The sequence below is a fragment of the Lepidochelys kempii genome, chromosome 4 (genome assembly GCF_965140265.1).
Source record: "Lepidochelys kempii isolate rLepKem1 chromosome 4, rLepKem1.hap2, whole genome shotgun sequence".
NCBI classification, from domain to species: Eukaryota; Metazoa; Chordata; order Testudines; family Cheloniidae; genus Lepidochelys; species Lepidochelys kempii.
In genome coordinates, this window is record NC_133259.1 from 11,141,157 (window position 1) to 11,166,624 (window position 25,468).

Here is a 25,468-nt window from a genome sequence, read left to right on the forward strand (position 1 = left end):
CAATTTATCGTGTCTAGTGTAGACGCGATAAATCGATCCCCGATCGCTCTGCTGTCGACTCCTGTACTCCACCGTGGTGAGAGGCGGAAGCGGAGTCAACGGGGGAGCAGCGGCCGTCAACCCCGCTCTGCGAGGATGCGAGATAAGTCAACCTAAGATACGTCGACTTCAGCTACGCTATTCTCGTAGCTGAAGTTGCATATCTTAGGTTGATCCCCCCCAGTGTAGACCAGGCCTAAGACCCTGTGTGGACACTTTTATTCCAGAATAAGAATGGCTTTTTTCAGGTTAGGGCAGGTCTACACTTAAAATGCTGCATCGGCACAACTGCACCGATGCAGCTCTGCCGCTGTAACACTTTAATGAAGATGCTCTAAGCTGACGGGAGAGAGCTTATATTGGTATAACTACATGGTACCATTTAACTATACTGGTGTAGTTTAAACAGTACAAATTTTGTGTAGACAAGTCTATAGACAAAGCCAACAGTAAAGCTCCTAATGTTGAGAGGGAGAGACTAGATGGCCATTTTCTCTCTCTCCTTACCACTAAGACTGCTAACAAGGGTGCCAATTAATGCGTCTTTGGGAACAATGAATACTGTGAGGCAGGACCACAGAAAGTAAATGAGAGATATGCTGTATAAACACTCAAAAATCAGAAATGAAAGTGTGATGAGATGGAGGTAAGATTCAGAGAAGAAAGAGAGTCTCTGAGGTTTTGTTTGTTAATTTGGGGTTATTTTAAATGTATTTAGCTTTATTCTTAGAAATAGGTTTTATACTATTTTTGTTAGACATGGTTCATTTTTATATGGACAAACTTCAGATTTCTCCATTACTGAGCAGGACCCTAACCTAGGTTTAGCTCTTGGGGCGGGGAGAGGAGTAAGATGCTTTTTAAATACTCTACTGCTAATAGATGCCTTATAATGTAATAAAAAGGAGCTATAAAAATGAACAGAAATGATAGGCATGTTTATGTCACAGAATCAAGAACTAGGTTCTCATCCTCATATGGACTGGTAAGAATAACAATTTTTCATAGCTGTCCATCTGATTTGTTTTAGTTGAGGATAGTTTATCACCTTGTAGCACCATCTACTGTACCAAATAGGAATGACAAAAAAGATTAACGTTAATTTTGTAAAAGAAGCTGTATCCTAAAATCTATTAATTCTAGAAAAAGAGAACAGGAATGGCCTTAGTATTAATTTTCTTAAAAGCAAATTAATCATATAAAAAACGGTAGGTAATGGGTCAGAAAGTTGGATTATTCACAATGAATGAAGCAGTGTTCTATAATGAAGAAGACAGAAGTCCAGTGGAACTATGCCTTATTTTTGGCCAAATTCTATTTGCAATTACTATGGTGTAAATCCAGAGTAAATTCAGACTTACTGCGACATAAGTAAAGCACATCCAGGCCCAAAGTCCCATCACCGGTCCTCCTCCATATTGGCAATATCTCCCAATTTTGTGTCATCCGCAAATTTTATTAGTTCACTCCCACCTTTTATTCCAAGGTCATTAACAAAAATGTTAAATAAGATTCTGGACTAGTTTCAGTTTCTGAATGGTCCCACATAGAATGTATTATGGTAATCTAATCTTAAATTCATAAAGGCCTGGATAAGGATAGCAAAAAGGCAAAAACAATTAGTCACACTTACCTTGCTAAGCTTAATACTCAAATAATAGCTACTGTCTTTCAGTCCGTGGTGCTGATAGAATACTAGTCAGTTATTCAAGTCTATTCATGTTCATAGCACACTCAGAGAGAAGTTAGATAATTTGAAATTCTCTTTCTGGAAGGCTGCAATGTAATACTACTCTATTTCTTAGAATCCAGAACCCTAACACACCAGCACCAAAAACAGAAAGAGACACAGCAGGCTGTTCCCTAAGGACAGAGGCACAACTCGATCCACCTCTGTCTATGCTGCTGCTTGGCTGTACAAGACCCCAATCCCACACTTCCCTCCAGAGGGCTTCCTCTCCCCCTGCAAACAGGACCAGGAAACCCCTTCTAACTTAAAATGAGCTTGTAATTTCAACACAGTTTTCAGTAAGCCACAAGGAACATTCTCTGTTTTGTGCTAATTGAGTTTCTGCCAATTAGCTCTCATCCAAGCCTCAATTTCCTGTAGATTTAGGGTCATCTGTAGCAATGCTCAAGTGGAATTTTCTGTAATGGAGATATACAGCTGGGTGTCGTCTACAGACAACATAGCCTAAACCGACAGCCCTTGACACATAAATAGATAGATGTTTTAAGGGATTTGGGGTTCCGCTATCATTCCTTGTGTGGATGCATTGTGGATTTTTTAATTGTGGATGAACTGGAGGTTTTTCAGCACTGTTTGCTTTTCCATTGTCTTCTTGGGTTCATGGATATGTAAACGAGTTTCTTTACCACCATTATTTTCCCCAGTGATCTGTCTTGGCATAGGTGCAGTGAGATCACATGGTGTCTCCAATAGTCTGTCAATCAGTATGACAAGTACTGTTAAGCAATGACTGATACTGTAAGTTTGAACGTCCCATCTGTTAATGAATGGGTGAATGAGAGATCTTGGGGAATACCGTCAGGTGCACATCAGAGATTCAATATCATCTAGCTTTTCTGCTTTCTCTAGGTGAAAATTAGACATAGATGCACACCTTTATTGCAATGTTTTAGGGACACAAGATTCTTTGCATGCCTGTTTCATCCCACCTCGGAATCAAAAGCTCATTGAGAGTCCTAGAGAGTGGAGCATCAAAGTGATCTTTTTGAGCACTCTTTTAATATGTCATTTGGGACATTTAAATGAAGATTGCACAAAGCACTTGTAAATATCCTTCTGGGAACAATCCTTCATGGAGATGATGGGGAAATATAATGGATCTTTTCCATCTCTTATTTCTATGAACTATGTCCCCATGATAACTAGCATTTGTCACTAGATGGCTAAACAGCCCCTTTCTTCGTATCTCTGAGATGCTTCATGGTGGTCCAGTTTTAATTAACTTTAGCCCATTTCACATCAATTTTCTGCCAACACTTTTATCTATGACATGGAGAAATCTGTGCACCAGGCAGGTTCAGATAACCACACCTTTTGATACATTTATCCAGCTGAAGGAACATCTTAGTGCTTCACCGTATCAGGAACGATTAGCAGCAAGTACATCTCAGTAGATACAGTAGCTGTAACAATCAGATCCTCTCAACCCCAATCCATCAAGCCATCAAGCACTTTGGCTCATTTATAGCACAGGAGCCTGTCTTAATACATGACTACTGAGACTGGAATGTCTTGTTCTATAAAATAATTTCATGAATAACTCTGGTATATCCATACTTCTCAGTGCCTACTGAGGTATCTGCGCTTTACAATGCATCAACTCATTTCACTATATAAAGTGATGAAAAGTTAGTTGGCATGAGGGAGGAGGTATAGGAGGCATGTATGTATCTCCCACAATAGGCTGGTAGGAAAGAGATGCATGGTTTTTTTAAAAAAATATTATTTTAATTCAAAGAAAAAAATGGGATGGGTTCTAATCTGACACTTTTCTCACATGCTCTAGGGCAGATCCTTGGCTGGTACAAATCAGTGTGGTTGAAATCAATTGAGTTACATCAGTATACACCAGCTGAGGAGCTAGCTGCCCCTCTGTATTTTTAAAATGCATATTTGGATTTTTGTGCGGGGAGGGAATTATGGCGGATCTTCATTGACTAACTGATAATTGCATTTAACTGCTAACTGACTGGTTGATTGACTTCTCTGCTTGTATCTACACACATGGGGTCAAAGTCTGCTCCTGGTTACACCCATGCAAAATGTAAACCTGCTATATTCCCTCAAAGGTTTGAAAATGAATTTGAACTATCCCTTGTGCTCCCATAAATATTAAAACTGGATACACCTCAGAGGTGCACCCACTTAACTGCTTGAAGACAATGTCTGATGCATCCAAATACCGTGGGCTAAAGTGTGCTTTCCAGTGAAGATAATACTCATGGTGCATGCATGGGACTGAGGCCAGACTCTGATCTATGGTGTTTTAGAGCCTGATCCTGCAGAGGATTAACTTTAAGCACACGAGTAGTCCCACTGAAGTATGGGGTTACTCATGTGTTTAAAGTCAAAGCATCTGTGTAAATTTTTGCAGGGTTGGGGAATTAGTGTGCACACCAGAAAATACGGATATTTCCTTTAAAGTGTTAGCTGAGCACAAGTATCAGGTGAAGGTGGTATTAATACTTGTGTGTGCTAAATATATCATCACAGCATTTGGCTGAACACCAAATAAACTGAAAAACAGCAAAAGCTGAAACAAAAGCCACATAACAGAGAAATAAACATCCTATGTGTTATCTAAACATTTGCTGCAGCAGGATGTTAGTAACAAAAACAAATACATATAGTTAGTCAGCCTCAGACCCTCACAAAATGGAATATATTGGTTAGCTATTACCTTTCCCATAATATTTTGTTGTTAACTCACTATTGTCACATCAGCCATTAAAAAGCCCTGGAAATAGAAAAAATACTCTTGATTATACCATTGTACATGAATTTCAGTACCAAGCTCTTAATCTTAGATAAAGGCTGATATGCACCCTTTCTGTATAAACATTTGAAATTAAATCTGTTCTGACTAAAATTACACTTTCTTTGGGAATTTATTTTTGGCTTCTAAAAAATAAAGCAAATTAATATGCTCTGGTAAGCCTCTCTTGTTTGTACTATTGACCCACAATGAAATTCATATCTCGTTTAAATAGTTTGTTGATTGTAGCAAAAAGATAGTTTGCAAGAGTGAGGAATCTAACCAGAAATCTCCTTATAGCCTATACATTCCTATTAGGGCTGTCAATTAATTGCAGTTAACTCACGCAATTAACTCCAAAAAATTAATTATGATTAAAAAAAATTAATTGCACGATTAATTGCACTGTTAAACAATAGATTACAAATTGAAATGTATTACATATTTTTGGATGTTTTTCTACATTTTCAAATTTATTGATTTCAATTACAACACAGAATACAAAGTGTACAGTGTTCACTTTATATTATTTTTGATTACAAATATTTGCACTGTAAAAATAATAAAAGAAACAGTATTTTTCAATTCACCTCATACAAGTACTGTAGTGCAATCTCTTTACTGTGAAAGTGCAACTTATAAATGTAGATTTTGTTGTTACATAACTGCACTCAAAAACAAAACAATGTAAAACTTTAGAGCCTACAAGTCCACTCAGTTCTACTTCTTCTTCAGTCAATCGCTAAGACAAACAAGTTTGTTTACATTTACGGGACATAATGCTGCCCGCTTCTTATTTACAATGTCACCAGAAAGTGAGAACAGGCATTTGCATGGCACTTTTGTAGCTGGCATTGCAAGGTATTTTCGTGACAGATATTCTAAACATTCGTATGTCCCTTCCTGCTTCGGCCACCATTCCAGAGGACATGATTCCATGCTGATGATGTTCGTTTAAAAGAAAATGCATTAACTAAATTTGTGACTGAATGTTATTTGCATTCTGCCATATATTTCATGTTATAGCAGTCTTGGATGATGACCCAGCACATGTTGTTCACTTTAAGAACTTTCAGAAGCCTTAAAAGAGCAACACTCTCATGAGGAAACTACAGAACCGAACCACCAAAAAAGAAAATCAACCTTCTGCTGGTGGCATCTGACTCAGATGATGAAAATTAATTTGTGTTGGTCTGCACTGCTTTGGATCGTTATCAAGCAGAACCCATCATCAGCATGGACACATGTCTTCTGGAATGGTGGTTGAAGCATGAAGGGACATATGAATCTTTAGCGCATCTGGCACATAAATATCTTGCAACGCCGGCTACAACTGTGCTATGCAAACACCTGTTACTTTCAGGTGACATTGTAAACATAATTCTACATTTGTAAGTTCAACTTTCATGGTAAAGAGATTGCACAACATTATTTGTATTAGGTGAATTGAAAAATACTATTTCTTTTGTTTTTTACTGTGCAAATATTTGTAATAAAAATATTATAAAGTGAGCACTGTACATTTTGTATTCCGTGTGGTAATTGAAATCAATATATTTGAAAATGTAGAAAACATCCAAAATGTTTAAATAAATTGTTTTCTATTATTCTTTAACAGTGCGATTAATTGTGATTTTTTTTTTAATTGTGGCTTAATCACAGGGTTTGATACCTGGATGGGAGGGAACTAGCAGTGGGAGAATGTGATATAAACTGCCTGCAATGAGAAGGGGAGTAGCAGTAACCAGTTCCACAGTGAAGGATTAGAAGGGAGCAGAGCCTCTTCATAAAAACTTTCTGAATGTGGTTGGGGGTCACCACCATCAGAATAGCAGAACTGGTTGAAAGGAAGATATAAGTGGCCAAATTGGCAATGCCACTAGTACTGCAATGGGGCGTTTCTTTCTAACTACCCAGTTAAACTGGACATTTGAAAAATGATTTGTCAAATATCAGAATTTGACTGAAAACATTCAAAAGGCGTACATTTTGACTGAGGGTAATTTTATCTGTGAGAGTGAGGGATCGTTTTTCAGGATAGATTGTAAATCTGTGATCATGCACTGGAGAGGTTTTAGATCTTACAGATCTTGGGAGACCGACCAGTCCTCGCTTCCAGACAGCGCCCCCCTCCGACCTGAAGCAAATACTCTCCAGCAACCACACACCACACAACAAAGACACTAACCCAGGAACCTATCCTTGCAACAAAGCCCAATGCCCACTCTGTCCACATATTTATTCAAGTGACACCATCATAGGACCTAATCACACCAGCCACGCCATCAGGGGCTCGTTCACCTGCACATCTACCACTGTGATATATGCCATCATGTGCCAGCAATGCCCCTCTGCCATGTACATTGGCCAAACCAGACAGTCTCTACGCAAAAGAATAAATAGACCCAAATCTGACATCTGGAATCCTAATATTCAAAACCAGTAGCAGAACACTTCAACCTCTCTGGCCACTCAGTAAAAGATTTAAGCGTGGCAATTTTGCGACAGAAAAGCTTCAAAAACAGACTCCAATGAGAAACTGCTGAGCTTGAATTAATATGCAAACTAGATACCATTAACTTGGGTTTGAATAGAGACTGGGAGTGGCTGGGTCATTATACATATTGAATCTATTTCCCTAAGTTAAGCATCCTCACACCTTCTTGTCAACTGTCTAAATGGGCCATCTTGATTATCACTACACAAGTTTTTTTCTCCTGCTGATAATAGCTCATCTTAACTAATTAGCCTCTTACAGTTTGTATGGCAACTTCCACCTTCTCTGTATGTATATATATATATATATTCGTACTATATGTTCCATTCTATGCATCCGATGAAGTGGGCTGTAGCCCACGAAAGCTTATGCTCTAATAAATTTGTTAGTCTCTAAGGTGCCACAAGTACTCCTGTTCTTTTTGCGGATACAGACTAACACAGCTGCTACTCTGAAATCTGTTGATAAAAATAATACTTAACTCATGTAAGTAGCACTATTAATTTGTACATCTCAACGCACTTAAGAAGGGTAGGAATCCTTATCCGCATAGATCCACCCTCAGCTAGCCTGGAGGGTTGATTATGCTTTTTTGTCATTAGAATTCACTCATTCAATGAACTGGTAGTTATGAGGCTATAATATTCAATTTAACTCCCTTTGGTTTACACAACCTGTGTCATTCTCAGGGGTGCTTATAATTTAGATTATTATTCAGGTTTCAAGTCTCACACCTGAAAATTGGATCCAAAAGTCTGGCTCAAATTATAAATCACAGAACAAGAAATAAAGCTGAATAATTATCTTTCCTTCCCCTCCCACCAGTTTTTGGATGATTATTGTAGCATTACAATATTAATGATAGAGTTGAGAGGGCTCTTTCAGTATATGCCTGTGATCAGGCACTTATCAGGGAATGGGGTGGGAAAGGGGGAATGACCATTTGGACTGATTTTTTTTTCCAAATTTGATCTCAGCACAAAGGTTAATTTTTTGTGGGGAAAAATAGCACATAATGTAATTTAAGAATGTGTCAGAAAACATATGGAGGAAGGGGCAGAATTACTGCTGCACAGGCAACCTGTAGTCTGACATTTCTTAACTTTTAATAAGTGCTTGACTTTGCCATTTTACCAATATTCATTACATATACAGTATATATAATATTGAATAAATGATAGTTAACAAGGACATTACTCTTAATATAAAATACACATTTTATGGTTATGGAGTGTAGCCAAGTTAGGATTCCAACAGCAATGTTAAATTCTAACAGAGGTTTTGACTACAGTGAATCAGGCCTTTCAAATTTTGCAGAGCACTTTCACTTCCATACCTAGCCTGGCAGAGTGTTGACACTGCTCCAGATAAAAGCCACATATGTTATGTAGGGTCAAACCTTACCCTCTTCCTGGGCTTTAGCTTAATTACTAAAGTGACTCAAGATAACAAAACATAAATTCTGGCCTAAGCTGTCTCCTCAAGCTTGGTTTATCCTAAAACGTGTCTTTGCTGGACCCTAACTCTCTCTCTGCCAGGGGGCTAACCTACCTTTTCTAACACCTGCTAACTGGTTTGGGGCAAGACCAGAATCTTGCCAGCTTATTATAGGGCTGGAAAACAGAAAAAGCTCCTCTGTTCATACTCCTGAGCATGTTTTACTTGCTACCCCATCAGTCCTGCAGGGGTGACTGAACCATGTTCCTACCCAAGGACAGCAATGTACATTATTATGTTGCAGTAGCACCTAGGGGCCTCAATTAAGCCAAGACTTTATTATACTGTATTTACGATATGTTCAGTGATACAATATATGTCTAACAGTCCATGCCCAGGTTTGCATACTCTTGCAGTATTATTGCAAGTCTCACAATATTTGGTGTTTTTCTTAAATTCCCAGCTGCATGAGAATCTCAGCTTGAGGGGAGGGGGGAGGTAAATTTGTAGCCCTCATGGTTGCAGAGGAAAGTATGAAAACATGAAGCACATGTAGTTTCAAGGCACAGAAACCATAAAATAATTACAGAAAACCTACATTTGTTGTTTAAATTTTCTTAGTCCAATTGTGATTTTTTGGGGACCAATTTGTGATTTTTTTGAAGGCTGCTCTTCTTGTCCCTCATCAGGACATACAACCTGGGGACAGGCTGCAAGGAAGCACAGGGAGGCTATGAGAATGGAGTGTGAGACATGCACCATGTCACTTTCCAGATGAATATTTGGTTCAATACATTGAATTGTCACACACAGAGTATACCAGTTTATTAACATGAAAACAAAATGAGTAGGAAAAATTGTGTCTGTGCCTAGCATGCACTTGCTGCACTGATGAACTCCAGGGTGTGCATGTTACCGTCAAAGATACCACCTTTCCAGTAGGCAGCAGGTTTTTCCAGTTGATAAGGCACTGGCATGACACTCAGGTGCCCTGGGTTCTATTCCTAGCACAGGCCCTGGCCTGGTGGGTGATCCTGGGCAAGTCACAGCACCTCTGTGCCTCGGTTTCCCTGTCAAATGGGGATACAGCTTTGCAAAGCGCTTTGAGAGCTACAGATGAAAAGTGCCGGGTCAGAGCGAAGTGCTGTGGGTTCTGCATGTGCCGCGACCACAGCACCGAGCCCTCTTCTACCTGCTACTATGGGGGCAGAGGGCGGGATCGTGGGGCAGGAGCACAGCTCGCTTGCCGTGCTTAGCCCCACGAACGAGGAGAAAGGGAAGCCGGTGGAGGGTTTATTCCACGTCCCCCCCGGGCACTGCTTTCAGCGGGGGGAGTAGGGGTTGCGGGACGGCCGGGGCCTTGCGCTGGGACCGCCCCGCCGAGGGACAAGGGACCCAGGAGTCCGGGGAGGAATCGCCCCGCCTCACAAAAGGCGGGAGCCGAGGACGGACAAGGGCTCGCGCCGGCCGGGCTACGCGGGAGAGGGGGAGACGCGCGAGACGGCGCCGCCCCGAGTCCAGAGCGAGCGGCCGGCGCGAGCCGGAGAGCAGGCGCCCGAGGTTAGGCGGCGGCGGGCGCCGAGCCTCATGACGTGGAGCAGCGTTTCCGGCGGGCGGCGCGTGCGCAGAAGGAGCCGGGCGGAAGGGCCCGGCAGGGAGCGAGGAAGCGAGAGGCAACGGCGGCGGCACCCGGCCCGAGTGACGGCGGCGCCAAGTATCGCGAGAAGTGGCGCGGCGCCGGCGCTAGAGGTGACCGAGGCAGCGGCGACAGCAGCCCCGGGCGCCTCCCGAGCGCGGCCCCCAGCCATGGACAAGGCGGAAGGAGGCGGCGGCGATGCCGGGAGCCCCGCGGCCGGGCCGGGTCCCCCCGCGGGGCTGAGCGGCGGCAAGTCCTCGCCGGCGGCGGCGGCGGCGCGGGGGCTGGTGCGGGTCTGCGACCTGCTGCTGCCCAAGAAGCCGCAGAAGCCCAAGCGCAGCCGGACCTGCCGCCCGGCCAGCAGCAGCGACAGCGGGGGCAGCGAGAGCAGCGACGGCGGCAGCGAGGAGGAGGAGGAGGAAGAGGAGGAGGAGGTGTCCGAGGTACGGGGGCGGGGGGCTCGGCTGGCAGGTGTCGGGGGGGGGGAACTCAACCGACCCATGCCGGGGGGGGGGCGGGCCCGGTGTGTCCCCCCCCCCGCCCTTTCGCGGCTCACGCTGCGCGGCCCGGGAGCCGGCGGTCGGAGCGAGCCGGGCCCAGGGCGGCGGCAGCGGCGGGCCCCGGCGGGACTCGGAGGCCGGCCGGGCTGCCCGAGGGAGCCGGTTTCGTAAGCCGCCCGCTGGCCGGGGCAGGGCTCCGCGCGGGCGGGAGGGGGCAGCACCGCGCCGCGCTGCCCCCGGAGAGAGGGGAAGCGCCGCGGGTCGGGTTGCGGCGGCTGGTCGGCGGCGGCGGCGGGGGGGGGGGACGACCCGCTCCCTCAAGCGGGTGTCGCCGCCCCCCCCCCCCCCAACGCGAGGGTCGGGGCGGTGATTGCAGCCTCCCCGGGGGACGTGGGGCTGGCCGCGCCGTGCTGCGCCTGCTCCTTTGCCCTTTGAAAACGGCAGGGGGCGAAGTGGCTTTTGCCGGGTTCCCCCCGCTCCGGGCTCTTTCTTCTCCAAGCCTGCCTCACCCGGCGGCACGCAGAGCGAGTCCCACGGGTGTCGCTGCGAGTGAGTTGGTGTGGGGCAAACCTCCGCTCCCCTCCAACTACTTTTTGAAAGGTTGTGCATGGGGAGGACCTTTTGACCGGAAAAGGACTTGAGGAGCTTTGTATAATGTGGTGTACTATTAAGACTGAAGTGGAAAGAGAAGCCAGTTTTAAGTAGGGGCACAGATCATCAGTGTATTTAAGGAGCCTTTAGACCAGTGCTTCTCAAGCTGTCTGATGTGGGGGACTGGCAATTTTTTTTCCCCCTATGTGCGCGCAGACCAGCAGCCGACGGCTCGTGGGCCGGCACCAGTCCGCGGACCACACCACTTTGAGTAGCGCTGCTTTAGATGACTATCCGTTTTACTTACGGTGCTGGTATTGTTTTGAATGAGAGAACCAAGACACAGAGCAATTTTGTTAATTCAAACGCTGTCCGATCAATATTTTAGACCGACAACAAACTGATAATGTATAAGTTCTATGTGATTCATAATCTCTCACTGAGACTGTGGTCAATGGGGCTGTCTATACTTGAACATATTGATGGTTCATCTTATGGACTCATAGGGTCTTTATACTGCAATTAAACACCAGCCTAGCTAGTGGGGATTCAGATTGGTGGGCTATAGAATGGCATATGCACATCAAAGCTTGTGGTGAAGCAGCCCCCCCTTGTGGGGTCTCAGCCCAAGCCCAGATGTCTCTGCTGCTGTTAGCTGACATGGGCCAGCCATGGATGTTTAACTAGGGGATGCTGCCTGGGGCTAGCCTGAGGCTCCATGCCCCCCTTCCCCCCCGTGCGGGGCTGGGGTTAGCTACTGGCCTCGCGGGGCCCATGTGGGGCTGGCCCAAGCCGCTCCCCCCACACCTGCACGACCTAAGCCACCGGGGCCTGAGTGGGCCCAGCCCAAGCCTCTCACCCCCCAGGCCTAAGCAGGGCCCGCCCACACGGGGCCAGCCTGAGCCCACCCTCCCTAAACATTTGGCAAGATGAGTAGTTGGCAAGAGCAAATGGGACAAATGCCAAGTTTTGCCCCCCAAAAAGTCAGGACAGCCCGGACAGGGCTTAAAAAAGAGACTGTCCTGGCCAAAACGTGACGTATGGTCACCCTATGTTTAATTGCGTTATAGACCTAGAGTTTCTGTCCAGAAGGGACCATCCCGATCATCTAGTCTGACCACGTGTACCTATCAGGCCACAGAACCTCACCCATCCACTCCTGTAATAGGCCATAACTGCTGATTGAGTTACTGAAGTTCTCTAAACTTGATTTAAAGAGTTCATGTTACAGAGAATCCACCATTTACTCTAGCTGAAGCCAGCAAGTGACCCAGAGGGGGCAAAATAAAACCCCAGGGTCTCTGCCAATTTGACCTGGGAAGAAAATTCCTTCCCCATCTAATCCAGTATTGTACCTCACTTAAAATACCAGAGTACTTCAAGGAAAGGCGTACCTGCACTATCATCTTTTTTATACTATTCCATGGAAGAGAAGCTTCTGACCTCAGTTTGATCAATTTGGTTAGACTGATGAAAATGGATAGGTTTGTAAATTTTTTCTTTGTATAAATGCAGATGTTTTTGCTTTCTGAAATGTGTAGTCTTCTTGTATCCTTTTGTTATTTTTCTCAGGAATATCCTGCAGCAGTGGAATTCATAAACTAATCATAGACACACTTTTGGGGGTTACCCAGTGTATCCAGAATGAATCACTGCTCCCCGCTTACAGCGGAAGGGAGCTATCTGCACACCAGGAGAAACTCTTTGTCCCCAGCTACTGACTGCTGACAACATAGGCGCCCTGCTCTGAGCTTCACAAGCCTCACTCTTTCCCATTGTAGGCTAGCCATTTACATACCCCACTTTGTTACCCTTGAGTGCCCAGTCCCTTATCTTCTGAGCACCTGCAGTGTACACTGATCCATTGCCTCAGGCAAACAGTGCACCCTAGTTTACTGGTTTCACATCCCTTCAGTGCTCTTCGTAGACACATCTAAGTCCCTTGTGCTATAGTAAAACCAAACTGAAGTTTATTTAACAGAGTTTGAGATAGAGATTCAAATAAAAGCAAATATAAGGGTAAGTTATTTTCCTGACTAGTAAGGTATTTCCCACACAGTGGTGAGTCCTTGCAGCCCTTGTCCAATGTAGAAAGCTGGGGATCCACCTTTCATGAGACGCCCCTGCTGCAGTTTCTCCTCTGTAATGGATAAAAACCGCCTGGCTCATTTCTTTGGCCCTTAAACAGTTACACTCTACTGTCTTTTAGCTCAAGGGGCCCCCTCTTCAGAGAGCTCTCCAGGGGTTTGTTTGTCTTTGTAAGTTTCCACCTGGTCCAGACAGTGCTTGTCTCCACAGATATCCTTTGTTCTCAACTTCAGTTGAATTTGCCCTGAGACCCTGCCTCACCTCAGGTGACAGGCCTTACTTTTTAACAGTTTTGCAATCTAATAGCATTTTACATATTTCTTAAACTATTTTCTGCACAATCATCTTTCATAACCATGACAATCAGCTAGTTCTTAGCTTTTGAAAGAGGCCACCATGACCCTCTTCAGTGAGATATTTGAGAAAATGGTTGGACATGGGTAATGTACTTGCCTGATTATCAAAAAGAAAAGGAGGACTTGTGGCACCTTAGAGACTAACCAATTTAAGTCCTCCTTTTCTTTTTGCGAATACAGACTAACACGGCTGTTACTCTGAAACTTGCCTGATTATGTTAGTGTCACAATTATACATAGTATTAAAATATTCTCTTATCCTTGTTTTAACCTGGTTTCCATTCAGTGTTGAGTGTCAGGTATGCATATTATTGGAAAAGGCAAATAAGAGCTAGAGTGCTCAGTTTGTACTTGTATTTTATATGAACACATACTAATTTTGCTAAGTAGTTTTTCAGTCTTGTAACCTGTTAATTTTAACATTTGTTCTCTCCTTTTTAAACGTCATTCTTACAATAATTCATTTATAAAATCTAAACTTCTCACTGTCAGAATTAAACTACTCAGTTCTTAATAGCAAATAAAATACAGATAAAGTAAGCCTCTTTTGAGATGTTTTGGTTATAAAGATGAGCTTAATGTATTTATAAGGAGCAGAGACTGAGTTTTACCTTAACATCAGTTATGTTTTTTACAGTAGTTTTAAATTAGAATTTTTCTATTTTATTGTGTAATGCCAGATTTAAAGATGACTATGGTACTTTAGTGCTAAAGAAACATATTCTGCATCTATTTCCACAGTAACTGACAGACACTTACACAAGTGTCTTTCATTTAAAGACTTCATTATGCTAAAAATGATATATCGAGTGGGCACACTTTGTTTCTATTGCTTTGAGATATTATTGGTTCTGTTGGCATTTCCTAATTTAAGTATAGGGAGTATTGTCTCTTTAACTGGTAGAATCTTTCAAAACTGAGGCACCTTTAAAGTTTGACCACTGTATTAGTGTATCTCACTATGGGATCTAAACCTTTTTATATAAATGTATTTGAATGCTAAGAAGTTCGGTTGAATACTGCCAGCACCACGAGCATCCTGCTGATCTATACGGCTGTAGTGAGAGAAATAGTGTGAAGCAGTCTTGTGGAGAACTAAGTACCAGCCCATGCAAAGTTTAAAGTTGAGTGCCTTGAGTAACTGTAGCAAACTTAGCAACTATCTAGCACTGCACAGGTGGTATGCATTTATAGTGCCATACTGTCTCCTCCCCACCCCATCGAAATACGCAGTTGGGCAGTTGCATTTTACATGGCTGAAGTCTTGTGTGGTCTTAAAGAGTAGCCCCAAGTATAATGCATTGCAGTAGACGAGTTTGGAGGTAACAAAGTGGCTGTCACCCAGGTGTAGCCCATAGGAGGCACTATGGGCAACTGAGAATCCAGGAGCAGTGATTGATCCAATAGAACTTCCAGACTGCAAACACTTTGGACAAAAAAAAGTGAGAAACCACATTTAGCCCCTTCTAGATGCTTTCTCATGCCAGTAAACATCATTTTATATTGTATATATGATGGGATAGGAGAAGCAGAAATGTTGAAAACATGTCTCTGCTTTTCCATCTCTTTGTAATATTAAGCCAATCCCTATGTTTGCTGGCTTCCTTATGGCGTGTTAAATAAAGGTCCAGCATCAAGACATGGAGAGAGAAAAAAAAAACATTATTATAATATCACGATGAGGCAGGGGAAGAATAACAACAGAGCTGGATGCATAGTTGGAATTTTGATCACAGAAAGAGCAGTTTTGGAATCTAGACGCTCCTTGGCATTATAGTCTTATGAATTTACTTAGTCCTGTTCACAATTACTGAAAAATTCCCAGACTAGACATAGAAGTTTGGATATCCAATAAGGAGAATTTAACGTTCAAAGAACTAATTAGGATACATTTGGGGACATGTGATTTGTCCCGTCTTTACAATATGCTTTTCCCTTGGAAATCCAAGATGCTTGCTGACAGCCAAGGTCTAATCCTGCTCTTACTGATTTCAGACAGAAATAATATAACTTGGTAAATTGTGCACAGCTTGACGATCCAAAATGTCCATCAGCTTCTTTAGGTACATGGGATGTGGGAATTTATTATGGGGAAAGGAGGATCATATTTTATATGAAGTAATATTCAGTATCTCCTGGGTAGGAATCTTTTGCGCGTAAGGGAATTTTCTTTAACAATAGTGAAGTGCTTTAACAGACTAAATCTTGATTTTTTTTTTTTAACATTTTACTCTACATACTTGGCTTCCTTCATGTAGCTCTTCTGTGGTGTTTTTAATCCCTGTGGAAAAATACTTAGATGAGAATAAATCTTATATTCTTAGCTTGATTAGCCTTTAATAGTTTTTAGAGAAGTCTTAATAGACAAGTGTGTGAAAGTGCACATGCACACACGGTAGAACCCTTTTCCTCTTAATTCCTCACCTTCAGAAATGACCCATACTCTTGTCATTTTAAATATCACTAGTAAAGTTTAGCTGGTATGCATTGGTCTCTTAAACATTAAACAATTGGAATATGGTTTGGTGAGTTAAAGCAACTGATCAGGTCTATGCTCTCTTAATGTTTGGGATTTAAAAAAATACATTTTTGGTTTGGTTTTTTTTTTTGGAAGGGATTAGCAAAACACTCAGAAGGCTGAAGGGAGAGGGAAGATAGGATATGGAAAAGAGGGAGGCTGGAGCATGGAGGAGAGGTGGAATGAGGCTAAGATAAAGACACACTGAAGTAGTGTTTGGGAGGGGGTTGCAGCAAACAAGCAATCCGCATGAGGAGAGAATGTCCAGAGGTCGGTCCCCCCCCCCCACCCCCCCCAAAAAAAAGAAAGAAAATGGCACGGAATATAGCAATATAACAGAAGCAAGAGATAGGTGTACTAGGAAGTTACATTTGTGGAATCCCCATCACTGGAGATTTTTAAGAAAAGGTTAGATAACGTCTTGTCCGCGATAGTCTAGTTATGAAGGTGGTGGATGAGATGACCTTTTAACAACCTTTCCAGCCCTACATTTCTGAGATTTTATTTCTCTTTCCTCAACCCTTTCCCTGTATTGTCTGGTTAGAGTGACTTGATCAATCTGTAAATACCTAAATGGAGAACAAATTAGATAATAGGCTCTTCAGTCTGGCAGACAACGATATAAAAAGATCCAAAGGTTGGAAGTTGAAGCTAGTTAAATTCAGACTGGAAATAAAGTGTATATTTTTAACAATGAGGGTAAGTATCTATTAGAACAAGTTATTAAAAGTTGTGGAGAATTCTCTTTCACTGGCAATTTCTAAATAAAAATTGTATGCTTTTCTAAAAGAGATGCTCAAGTTCAAACAGGAATTATTTTGTGGAAGTTCTGTGGCCTGTATTATGTAGAAAATCAATCTAGATGATCAGTGCTCCCTTAGAACGTATGAACTATAAACGCTTAAGGACAGTGACTGTTCCTTGCTACATATTTGTACTGTGCTTGGCACTGTAGGGACTTGATTCTGGTTAGAGCCTCCAGGTGCTCATGTAATACATCTTCAATATAAAGAAGGAAAAGACCAAACCAATTTTTTTTTCCTTTTATAGGTCACCTTCACAGGAAGCAATTTTGGAACAAGTGGTTGCAATTATCTCAGGTGGTAAATCAGTGAGAAATAGTCTCACAATGAAACAAAAACATTTGGATTACTCTAAATACTGTTACAGGTTTCAGAGTAACAGCCGTGTTAGTCTGTCTTCGCAAAAAGAAAAGGAGTACTTGTGGCACCTTAGAGACTAACCAATTTATTTGAGCATGAGCTTTCGTGAGCTACAGCTCACTTCATCGGATGCATACCGTGGAAACTGCAGCAGACATTATATACACACAGAGACCATGAAACAATACCTCCTCCCACCCCACTGTCCTGCTGGTAATAGCTTATCTAAAGTGATCATCAAGTAGGGCCATTTCCAGCACAAATCCAGGTTTTCTCACCCTCCGCCCCCTCACACACAAACTCACTCTCCTGCTGGTAATAGCCCATCCAAAGTGACCACTCTCTTCACAATGTGTACGATAGTCAAGGTGGGCCATTTCCTGCACAAATCCAGGTTCTCTCACTAGAACTCAGTGTAAAATAATAGGTACTGTACATGAATTTTGGAAGAAGTTGAACGGATTTTTCCTTTTAACTTCTCAATCTCAAATATTCACAACTTGATAGGTGCATGGGATTGTGAAGGGGGTGCAGGGTGATGTCTTTGAAGCATTAGCTAATGGTCACTGCCAAAAGTGTGGTGCTGGACTGCAGGGATATGGCAAACACTGTTTTCTCCACCCACCAGTTAGGAAGTAAATCCTTAAACTTTTTTCAGCACACAGACTCTATGTGAGAGAGCTGTTATCTTCTATTATGGCCTAATTCTGTCATCAGGTGTGCATATGTAATTCACATTTACTTAGTGGGAGATCAGTATGTGTGCCTGATGGCAAAATTTATTCCTTAGTTTTTTACAATTGTCATGAGCAGTAGCAGTACACTTTCTGACTGACTAGAATAATTTAGCATTTTCCCTATAATAGCTATGTTTAATATAGGCTCACTCTGATGTTGTTTACTGTAGTCTCACAATCTGTGTTAAGGGGTTGTATTTACTAATTTTGTTAGAGGGGAATTTAATCTTCTGCATATGTGACCAGTAAATTGGAATTACATTGCAGTTGCACTTGGATCAGCGGATACATCAAAGAAATCTTGAGTATCCAGGCAACAGTACTGTGACTAGTCAGAATGTCCTTGTAGCAGAAAGAAATGCACTGTAAATAGACTGTATCTAGTAGTGGATGAAAATAAATTTTAAGAAAAATTAGATGTTTTCAAATTAAGTGTGTAAATATTTTTATATAATTTATGTAACTTTTTTCAGATGATCAAAAAGCTAATTAAGCAACTGGTAAAGCTTTAAATGCGTAACTGAAATTTTCATTTTTTTTTTCTGGCATGTGCTGCCAGGGAGTGCTTCAGTGTTCTGAATTAGATTGTGAACTTAGTTACAAACATTTGGTAGCTATAACATGTTTTTTCTTCAGTCTTAATATTGCCCACGTGTTCTTTAAACTGGCATGTGGTGGATGGAGTTTGACAGCCAGTGCTTTTTCCGTGTCCCATGCCATATGGTAGTTCAAAGATTTGTCTTCCAGACTTCTTAGAAGCATGGCTGTCAGCAGAAAGCTATATAGATGTAGATGTTTGTGTGTGAAGAGCAAGTAGTAAAATAGACAGATTAAAGTTACTTTAAAAGATGAAATTCAGAGTTCTACATTTGGCATTGTAATATCCTGTTTAATTAAGAACGTCCTTTTTCATTCCCAATTTCTTCATGGAATGAATTCACAATCCAAGAGTGTTTGAGTAGAGATTCTATAAAATGTGTTAATGTTTTGGTTTATTAAAAGAAGTGTATATATGTTTCTCATGTCTCAGCAATTTTGCTTTGGCTAAACTATGTAATACAACTAAAGCCAAGAAACAGAGCAAACCTATAATTATCTGTTCTGTACATGACTTAGTGCATAAAGATCAAAAGTATTTGTATGCATTTGATTTTATTACACGTACTGCAATGAAATAAACTTGAATGGATTAGAGATTTAAACCATTTTACAGTTAATCTCAGAGGTTTTGGTTTTTTTTGCAAATTCTTAAAACATTTTTGAACCTTTACTTTGGATAAAACAAGACTTCTAGTGTAGTTCTTTCCTGAATCTCAAATCATGCTTCATGAAAGTTTAACTCGTTAGATCAGTTTTCCCTCCCCGAGGAATCTCATTATATTAAGATGTAGGTTTCTGGTTTTAAACTAAGTCAGTTTGTTACTGGATTCTCAGATGGTTTCCAGAAATGATTAAGTATTATATCTGGGAATGCTAATTTTACAGGAGTGCTTTAGGGCATGCCTACAAAAATGGTATTTGTATAACCTTTTGAATGTTCCTTCCGCATTTTTATTTGGCCTTGGTGAAAACTTAAGATTGCATGCAACACAGTACAAAATTAGTTTCTCTTAGATGCTCCAGTAAAGAATGTGCCAGTAAATTAGCATAAGAAGAGCTCAGTGTTCTCATCCACTCATTGTGGAGATCCCTGATTCTGCAGTGACTTCTGTGAACTGGAATAACAAAGCTCATTGCAGGATTGGTGCCTGGGGCCCTGATCCTGTGACTACTTAGACACTTGAATCCATTGAGCTTAATGGGGCTATTTGTGTTTTTAAAGTTAGACATGTATGTAAATCTTTGCAGGACTAGAAGATGATGTTTAGTGGAGTTAAAATTACGAGGGGCATAAAAGCACTTTTTTTTCTTCTTTGTGATCCAGTTCTTGGCCTGAGAATCTTCAAGTCAGGTCTTAGTCTTCATGAATGGATAAAATAGGTACCTAAAAAAGAAAGATGGAGGAATGAAAGAAGAAACTGCTGAGTATTAATAAACTTTATTGCGAACAAGGAAGAACAAACCACAATAACACTAGTTTACTCATAATCATAAATCTTAGAAAATATTTTTCATATAACCAGGATAGGAACTAAGGTTGATAATTTCAAAGCTATTTAAGTGTATTTAGCCATACAGTTCCCATTGAAATTAATGGGAGTTGTGTGGCTAAACCTGTTAGGCAGTTTTGACAATCCAACCTAAATTTATGGAGAAAGGCATAACCAAGCTAAGCAGGTAAAAGATTTTTTTTAAAATGGTGGGTAAAGTTAGGCTCCTATGGCCCTCTGTAGGCACCTAAGACTGAGTTTCAAAGTTGTTGAACACCCAGTAACGCCTATTGATTTTTGGATGACATATCTTTCTATACTTGTCTCATCAGATGTAGCAACTAAAGAACTACACACAGAATACAACCATGCTAATATAGTAGCGTGGGAAATTTAATTATGAATTGCTAATAAGTGTTTCAGGAGAGAATCTGAGAAGGGACAAAGTGTGGTTGGGGAGGACCAGCTCCAGATAATTTCCTATGCTTTCTTTGTGTGAAGCTCCTCCCTGGCATTACTCTCCTCTATGAAAAAAACCAACAACAAAAAAACCCCTCAGACCCATTCCCTCACATCTATGCAGACATGTCTGTCCCTGTATCATCCTCCCACGTTGCTGCCACATCCACGACTTTGCATTACTGTGCTGCCTTGGTTCCCAGCAGCCTCCATGCTGCTCTGCTACTTTCCCTGTCTCCTCTATGTCTATGCTGACTGATATTCCTCCTTGCCCCAGTAGACTGATACACCTCTTGCCAACACTACTTCACCCCTTCCCGTTAAGAGGGTGAGGAAAACCAAACTTGGGAAACTGCCTCCCTTCTCCCCCTGGCAGATAGTTGTGTAAGAGTTAAGGTTGCCCATTTTATTATTATATTGGAATTGCAAAAGCTTCAGAAAAGGGCAACAAAAATTATTAGAGGTATGGAACAGTTTCTATATGAGGAGAGATTAATAAGACTGGGACTTTTTAGCTTGGAAAAGAGATGACTAAGGGGGGATATGATAGAGGTCTATAAAATGACTGATGTGGAGAAAGTAAATAAGGAAGTGTTTACTCCTCATAACACAAGAAATAGGGTTAACCACATAAAATTAATAGGCAGCAGGTTTAAAACAAACAAAAGGAAGTATTTTTTCATACAACGCACAGTCAATCTGTGAAACTGTTTGCCAGAGGATGTTATGAAAGCCAAGAATATAACAGGGTTAAAAAAAGAACTAGATAAATTCATGGAGGATAGGTCCATCAGTGGCTATTGGCAGGGATGATGTCCCTAGCCTCTGTTTGGCGGAAGCTGGGAATGGGCGACGGGATGGATCACTTGATGATTACCTGTTCTGTTCATTCCCTCTGGGGCACCTGGCACTGGCCGCTATTGGAAGACAGGCTACTGGCCTAGATGAACCATGGGTCTGACCCAGTATGGCTGTTATGTTGTTTATTTGTATCATTGTAGCACCGAAGCAGTTACCAGGACTCTGTTGTTCCAGGTGCTGTACAAATAGAACAAAAAGATGGTCCCTGCCCCAAGAATTTATAATCTAAATATAAGACAGGAGACAATTGGTAGATACAGACAGATGGAGTACAAGGAAATAGTGAGATGATACATCATCATGATAGTCTGTGGTCTCTGCACACAGTACCTAACTGTTAAGTTTTTGTAGGCATCGTGACAAAGAAAAGTTGTGACGAATTTGAAGGTGGATATGGAGGTAGCTTTGCAGATGGTTATGGGGAGCGCCTCCCTTGTGTGAGGGGCTGCATGGGACACTGGCATCATGGGCCGATAGGTGGTGAGCATCAAAAGCTTGATAGCAAATGATAAATAAGGTGGTGGTAGACCTGTCTTGAAAGTAAACACAGGTAGCTTATGTTTTGATGCATTAAAGAAAAGGCACCCAGTGGAGATCTGTAAAGAGAGGGTTGACATGGTCAAAACAATGGGCTAGGAAAATAATCTTTACAGAAGATACAGTGGGGCAAGATTGCATGTGTCAAGTCAAGAGAGATGGATGTTGCAGGAGTCCAGACATGAGGTGATGAGAGCTTGGACAAGAGTTGCTGTGTGGCTAGATAAAGTTCAAGTACACATCTACAATCAATACAAACCAGGGAAATCACCCGGTAAGGCAGCAGTAGCATCCACAGCAACTAGATTCAACATATCGAACAGAACACCCAAACGTTTTTGCAGCTCCACGAAAAAAGCTCACTTTGTCCTTACAAACAAGCACGCACAACACACACATCCAAGAAACCTTAACTCTTACCTTGGACTTCCTCTTCTTCAAATAACACTTTCGCTACACAACACGTTTTATATGGGGAATACATTTATCTAGGTGAGGCCAGAGTTAAGGTTTTTGTTTTTAGTTTGACTATAAGGAATTCAGTAGAAAGAATGTGACAAGAATTGTGTGATCCTCTGGTGGTTGTTGGTTTTTTTTTTTTTTTTTTTTTTCCATGCTGATCTTTACTGGCGGTAAGAAATGTGTGCTGGAAATACACATGGGAATTTTCCACAGGGAAATAAAGAAATCTGGAGAAAGGAATCTCAGAAAAAATGTAGGATTCCTTTAGTCTTGTTAACAGCAAAAAAAGAACCAGAAAAAGAAACGTTTTCTAACAGGAGCCTTCCTTAAAAGGTCGAACAGTCTCGTGCTGCTACTTCAGTACTTGCTTATTGAGGTGGTCATTGGAATAGCTTTCACTAAAATTGTTTTGGGAAATCTGAGTGGAGATTTGGCTGGTTTTCTGTGGCAGAGTCCCTGTTTTAAAAGCTTTTAAATCATTATTACTGGCAGATGTATTACCCTTCCCAGTAGATCAGATGTCTCAGGTATGGTCCAATTAACTGCACAGAACAGGCTTTGCTAGAATTCATTGCTACTTGCAGAAGAGAATAAATATACTCACTATTACTTTCCCAAGTGGGATGCGTTTTATATTATTTTCTCTCCATGCAGGCAAAAGGGATTTTGGGTACATTCTGATCTAATTGGTACTACCTGATTTGATCTAGACTACATTAAATCACTTCTGTCTCAGAATAGTCCCCTGTCCTTTTTCTACTTCACTAAATTTTTGAAGGTTTCCTTGGATAAATATCCTGATTACAGGGTCAGGGGGGAGAGGAGAGAAGAGGGATCCAGCATAGAACAATAATCACCACAGTAGACAGGGGCAAGCATTAGTGGTACCATATGAATTAATAGCATTCTCAGTAAAGAATTTATGCAGCACATGCTACAGTGTGTACAACCTGCCTGGTGTGATGAGCTCTGATGGAGATGAAAGGACTATTGTTTGGTTTTCTTTTCCTTTTTATGAAGAGGCAGGAACTTTTATATTCTTAAGCATGTGACTGATAATTGAACTCTTATCTACGATCCAAGGGAAAGGTATTTTTGACTGGAAACTGAAATACATCTCTTGCAAAGCTAAAAAAAAATTCTCCAGATTTGAAGGAATAATTAAGACCTTAAAAATATAGATTGTAAACACTTTGGGCAGGGACCTTGTCTACCTCTGTTTGTGCAGGGGATCCAATTGTTATTGGGTCCTCTAAGTGTTGCTGGAAAAAAATCTCACCCCGGAAAGGAGATAGACACTAATTTGAGATCATTGTAGCTGATGAACTATTAGTCTTTTTCTTGAGAGAGGTCTCAAACTTCAGCCAACGCCTAGGAAAAGCTTGTTAATAGAAATTTATTGTGATATTAGTCAAAATAGGACGGATGTGATCAAATTACAGAAAACATTAGTCAAATGTATAATAATCCATATTGAAATAGGGATGGCACACTCCTGGGGTTATGATGACCTTTGTAACATGCCTCAGATGAGCTTTGTCTTGGCTACGATGCACTAGTGCATCAAAAAGTACACGATTCCACGTAGTGTAAGGGCAAGTCTACACTAGAGCGCTGCTGATGCAGCAGCGCTGCTGATGCAGCTGCGCCGCTGTAGCGCCTCTGGTGAAGATGTGCTATGCCCATGGGAGAGCGCTCTCCTCTTGGCATATGTATGGCCATAGGTAAAGTTAGGCTCCCACCATTCTTAATAAATTTAACAATATGGTTAAAATATTAGCATCCAAATATTTGGGTACATCACTCATAAGTTATACTAAGAGTATATAGGCACCTAAGACTGAGTTTCAAAGTTGTTGAACACCCAGTAGTGCCTATTGATTTCTGCATGACATATCTTTCTATACTTATGATGATCTCCTTGTCTTATCAGATGTCGCTTGTGGGAAGCAAATATAGCAAAGAGTAAAGGAGTACTTGTGGCACCTTAGAGACTAACCAATTGTAGCTCACGCTCAAATAAATTGGTTAGTCTCTAAGGTGCCACAAGTACTCCTTTTCTTTTTGCGAATACAGACTAACACGGCTGTTACTCTGAAACATAGCAAAGAGTGTAGCTTGTCCCTCAGTAATGGAGAATTTAGGATAGATTGTCCCTCAGTAAATATAATCCGTCAGAGAAGTATTTCAGCTACTTTTGTGACTTTGCTTCTCAATGGCACTCCAACTCATCTCTTGGTATTGCTGATGTCTGATATGTTCTAAATAGATGTCCCTTGAACACCTGATGATGTCCAACACCATGAATAGCTGCATCAGCGAGGCATAGATTCCCACAATACTTGCTCATTACTGGGATCCCAAGCACCCAGGGCTCTGATGATCAGCGCTGAAGTGAATTGTAACCCAAAAGCAGCCAAAGTTGATCATTTTGGGAAAGAAACTCCCAACATGCTGCGCACGTAGGCAGAGTAGGTGTGCCTATGCAAACACAGTTGCTCTTGAAGTCTTTTCCCCCAGAATATCACTAGATGTCAGGGGAGGGCTTATTCAAACTCTGCCTACATACAGGTGCACGAAGAGAATCAAACTGATTATGATATAGATCAGTGACAGTTTTGTCTTGGTGAAAATAAAAAATGCCTTCTCCTTAACCATATGGTGTGTCCACAAAAAATTTGTTTTACAAACGCCTGATTAGAGAGACAATACTGAAGCAAATCCTTTCCCTTTCTCGATAAACACTCAATTCTGTGCGTTTGCTCAACACCTCATGGGACTTGATCTGATGGTTATAGATGTCATGTACACAGATAGGAGGTTTGTATATGAAGATACACTATATCCAGATAATGAAATTTTGTGAAAAGTAAGTTTAATGTGAAGAGGCATCGTGATTAGTGTCTTAGAATGTGTGAGTCTAAAACGAATTATATAATCATTTTTCTGTACTGTACTCCACCCATAAAAGAGGAGAATAGGAGGGAAATGA

At 41.6% G+C, this 25,468-nt stretch overlaps 1 protein-coding gene across 5 annotated transcripts in view; it reads left to right on the forward strand.

The window, feature by feature from the left end:
- The first annotated feature begins 10,050 nt into the window (after positions 1 to 10,050).
- ANKRD17 (ankyrin repeat domain 17) overlaps positions 10,051 to 25,468 on the forward strand; it is a 131,211-nt gene continuing 115,793 nt past the window's right edge. For all 5 annotated transcript variants that reach the window (XM_073340370.1, XM_073340374.1, XM_073340378.1 and 2 more), the window contains exon 1: positions 10,051 to 10,557. In XM_073340370.1, coding sequence (XP_073196471.1) covers positions 10,066 to 10,557 — 492 coding nt within the window. In that variant the 5' untranslated portion in view covers positions 10,051 to 10,065. The remainder of the gene's footprint in view (positions 10,558 to 25,468) is intronic.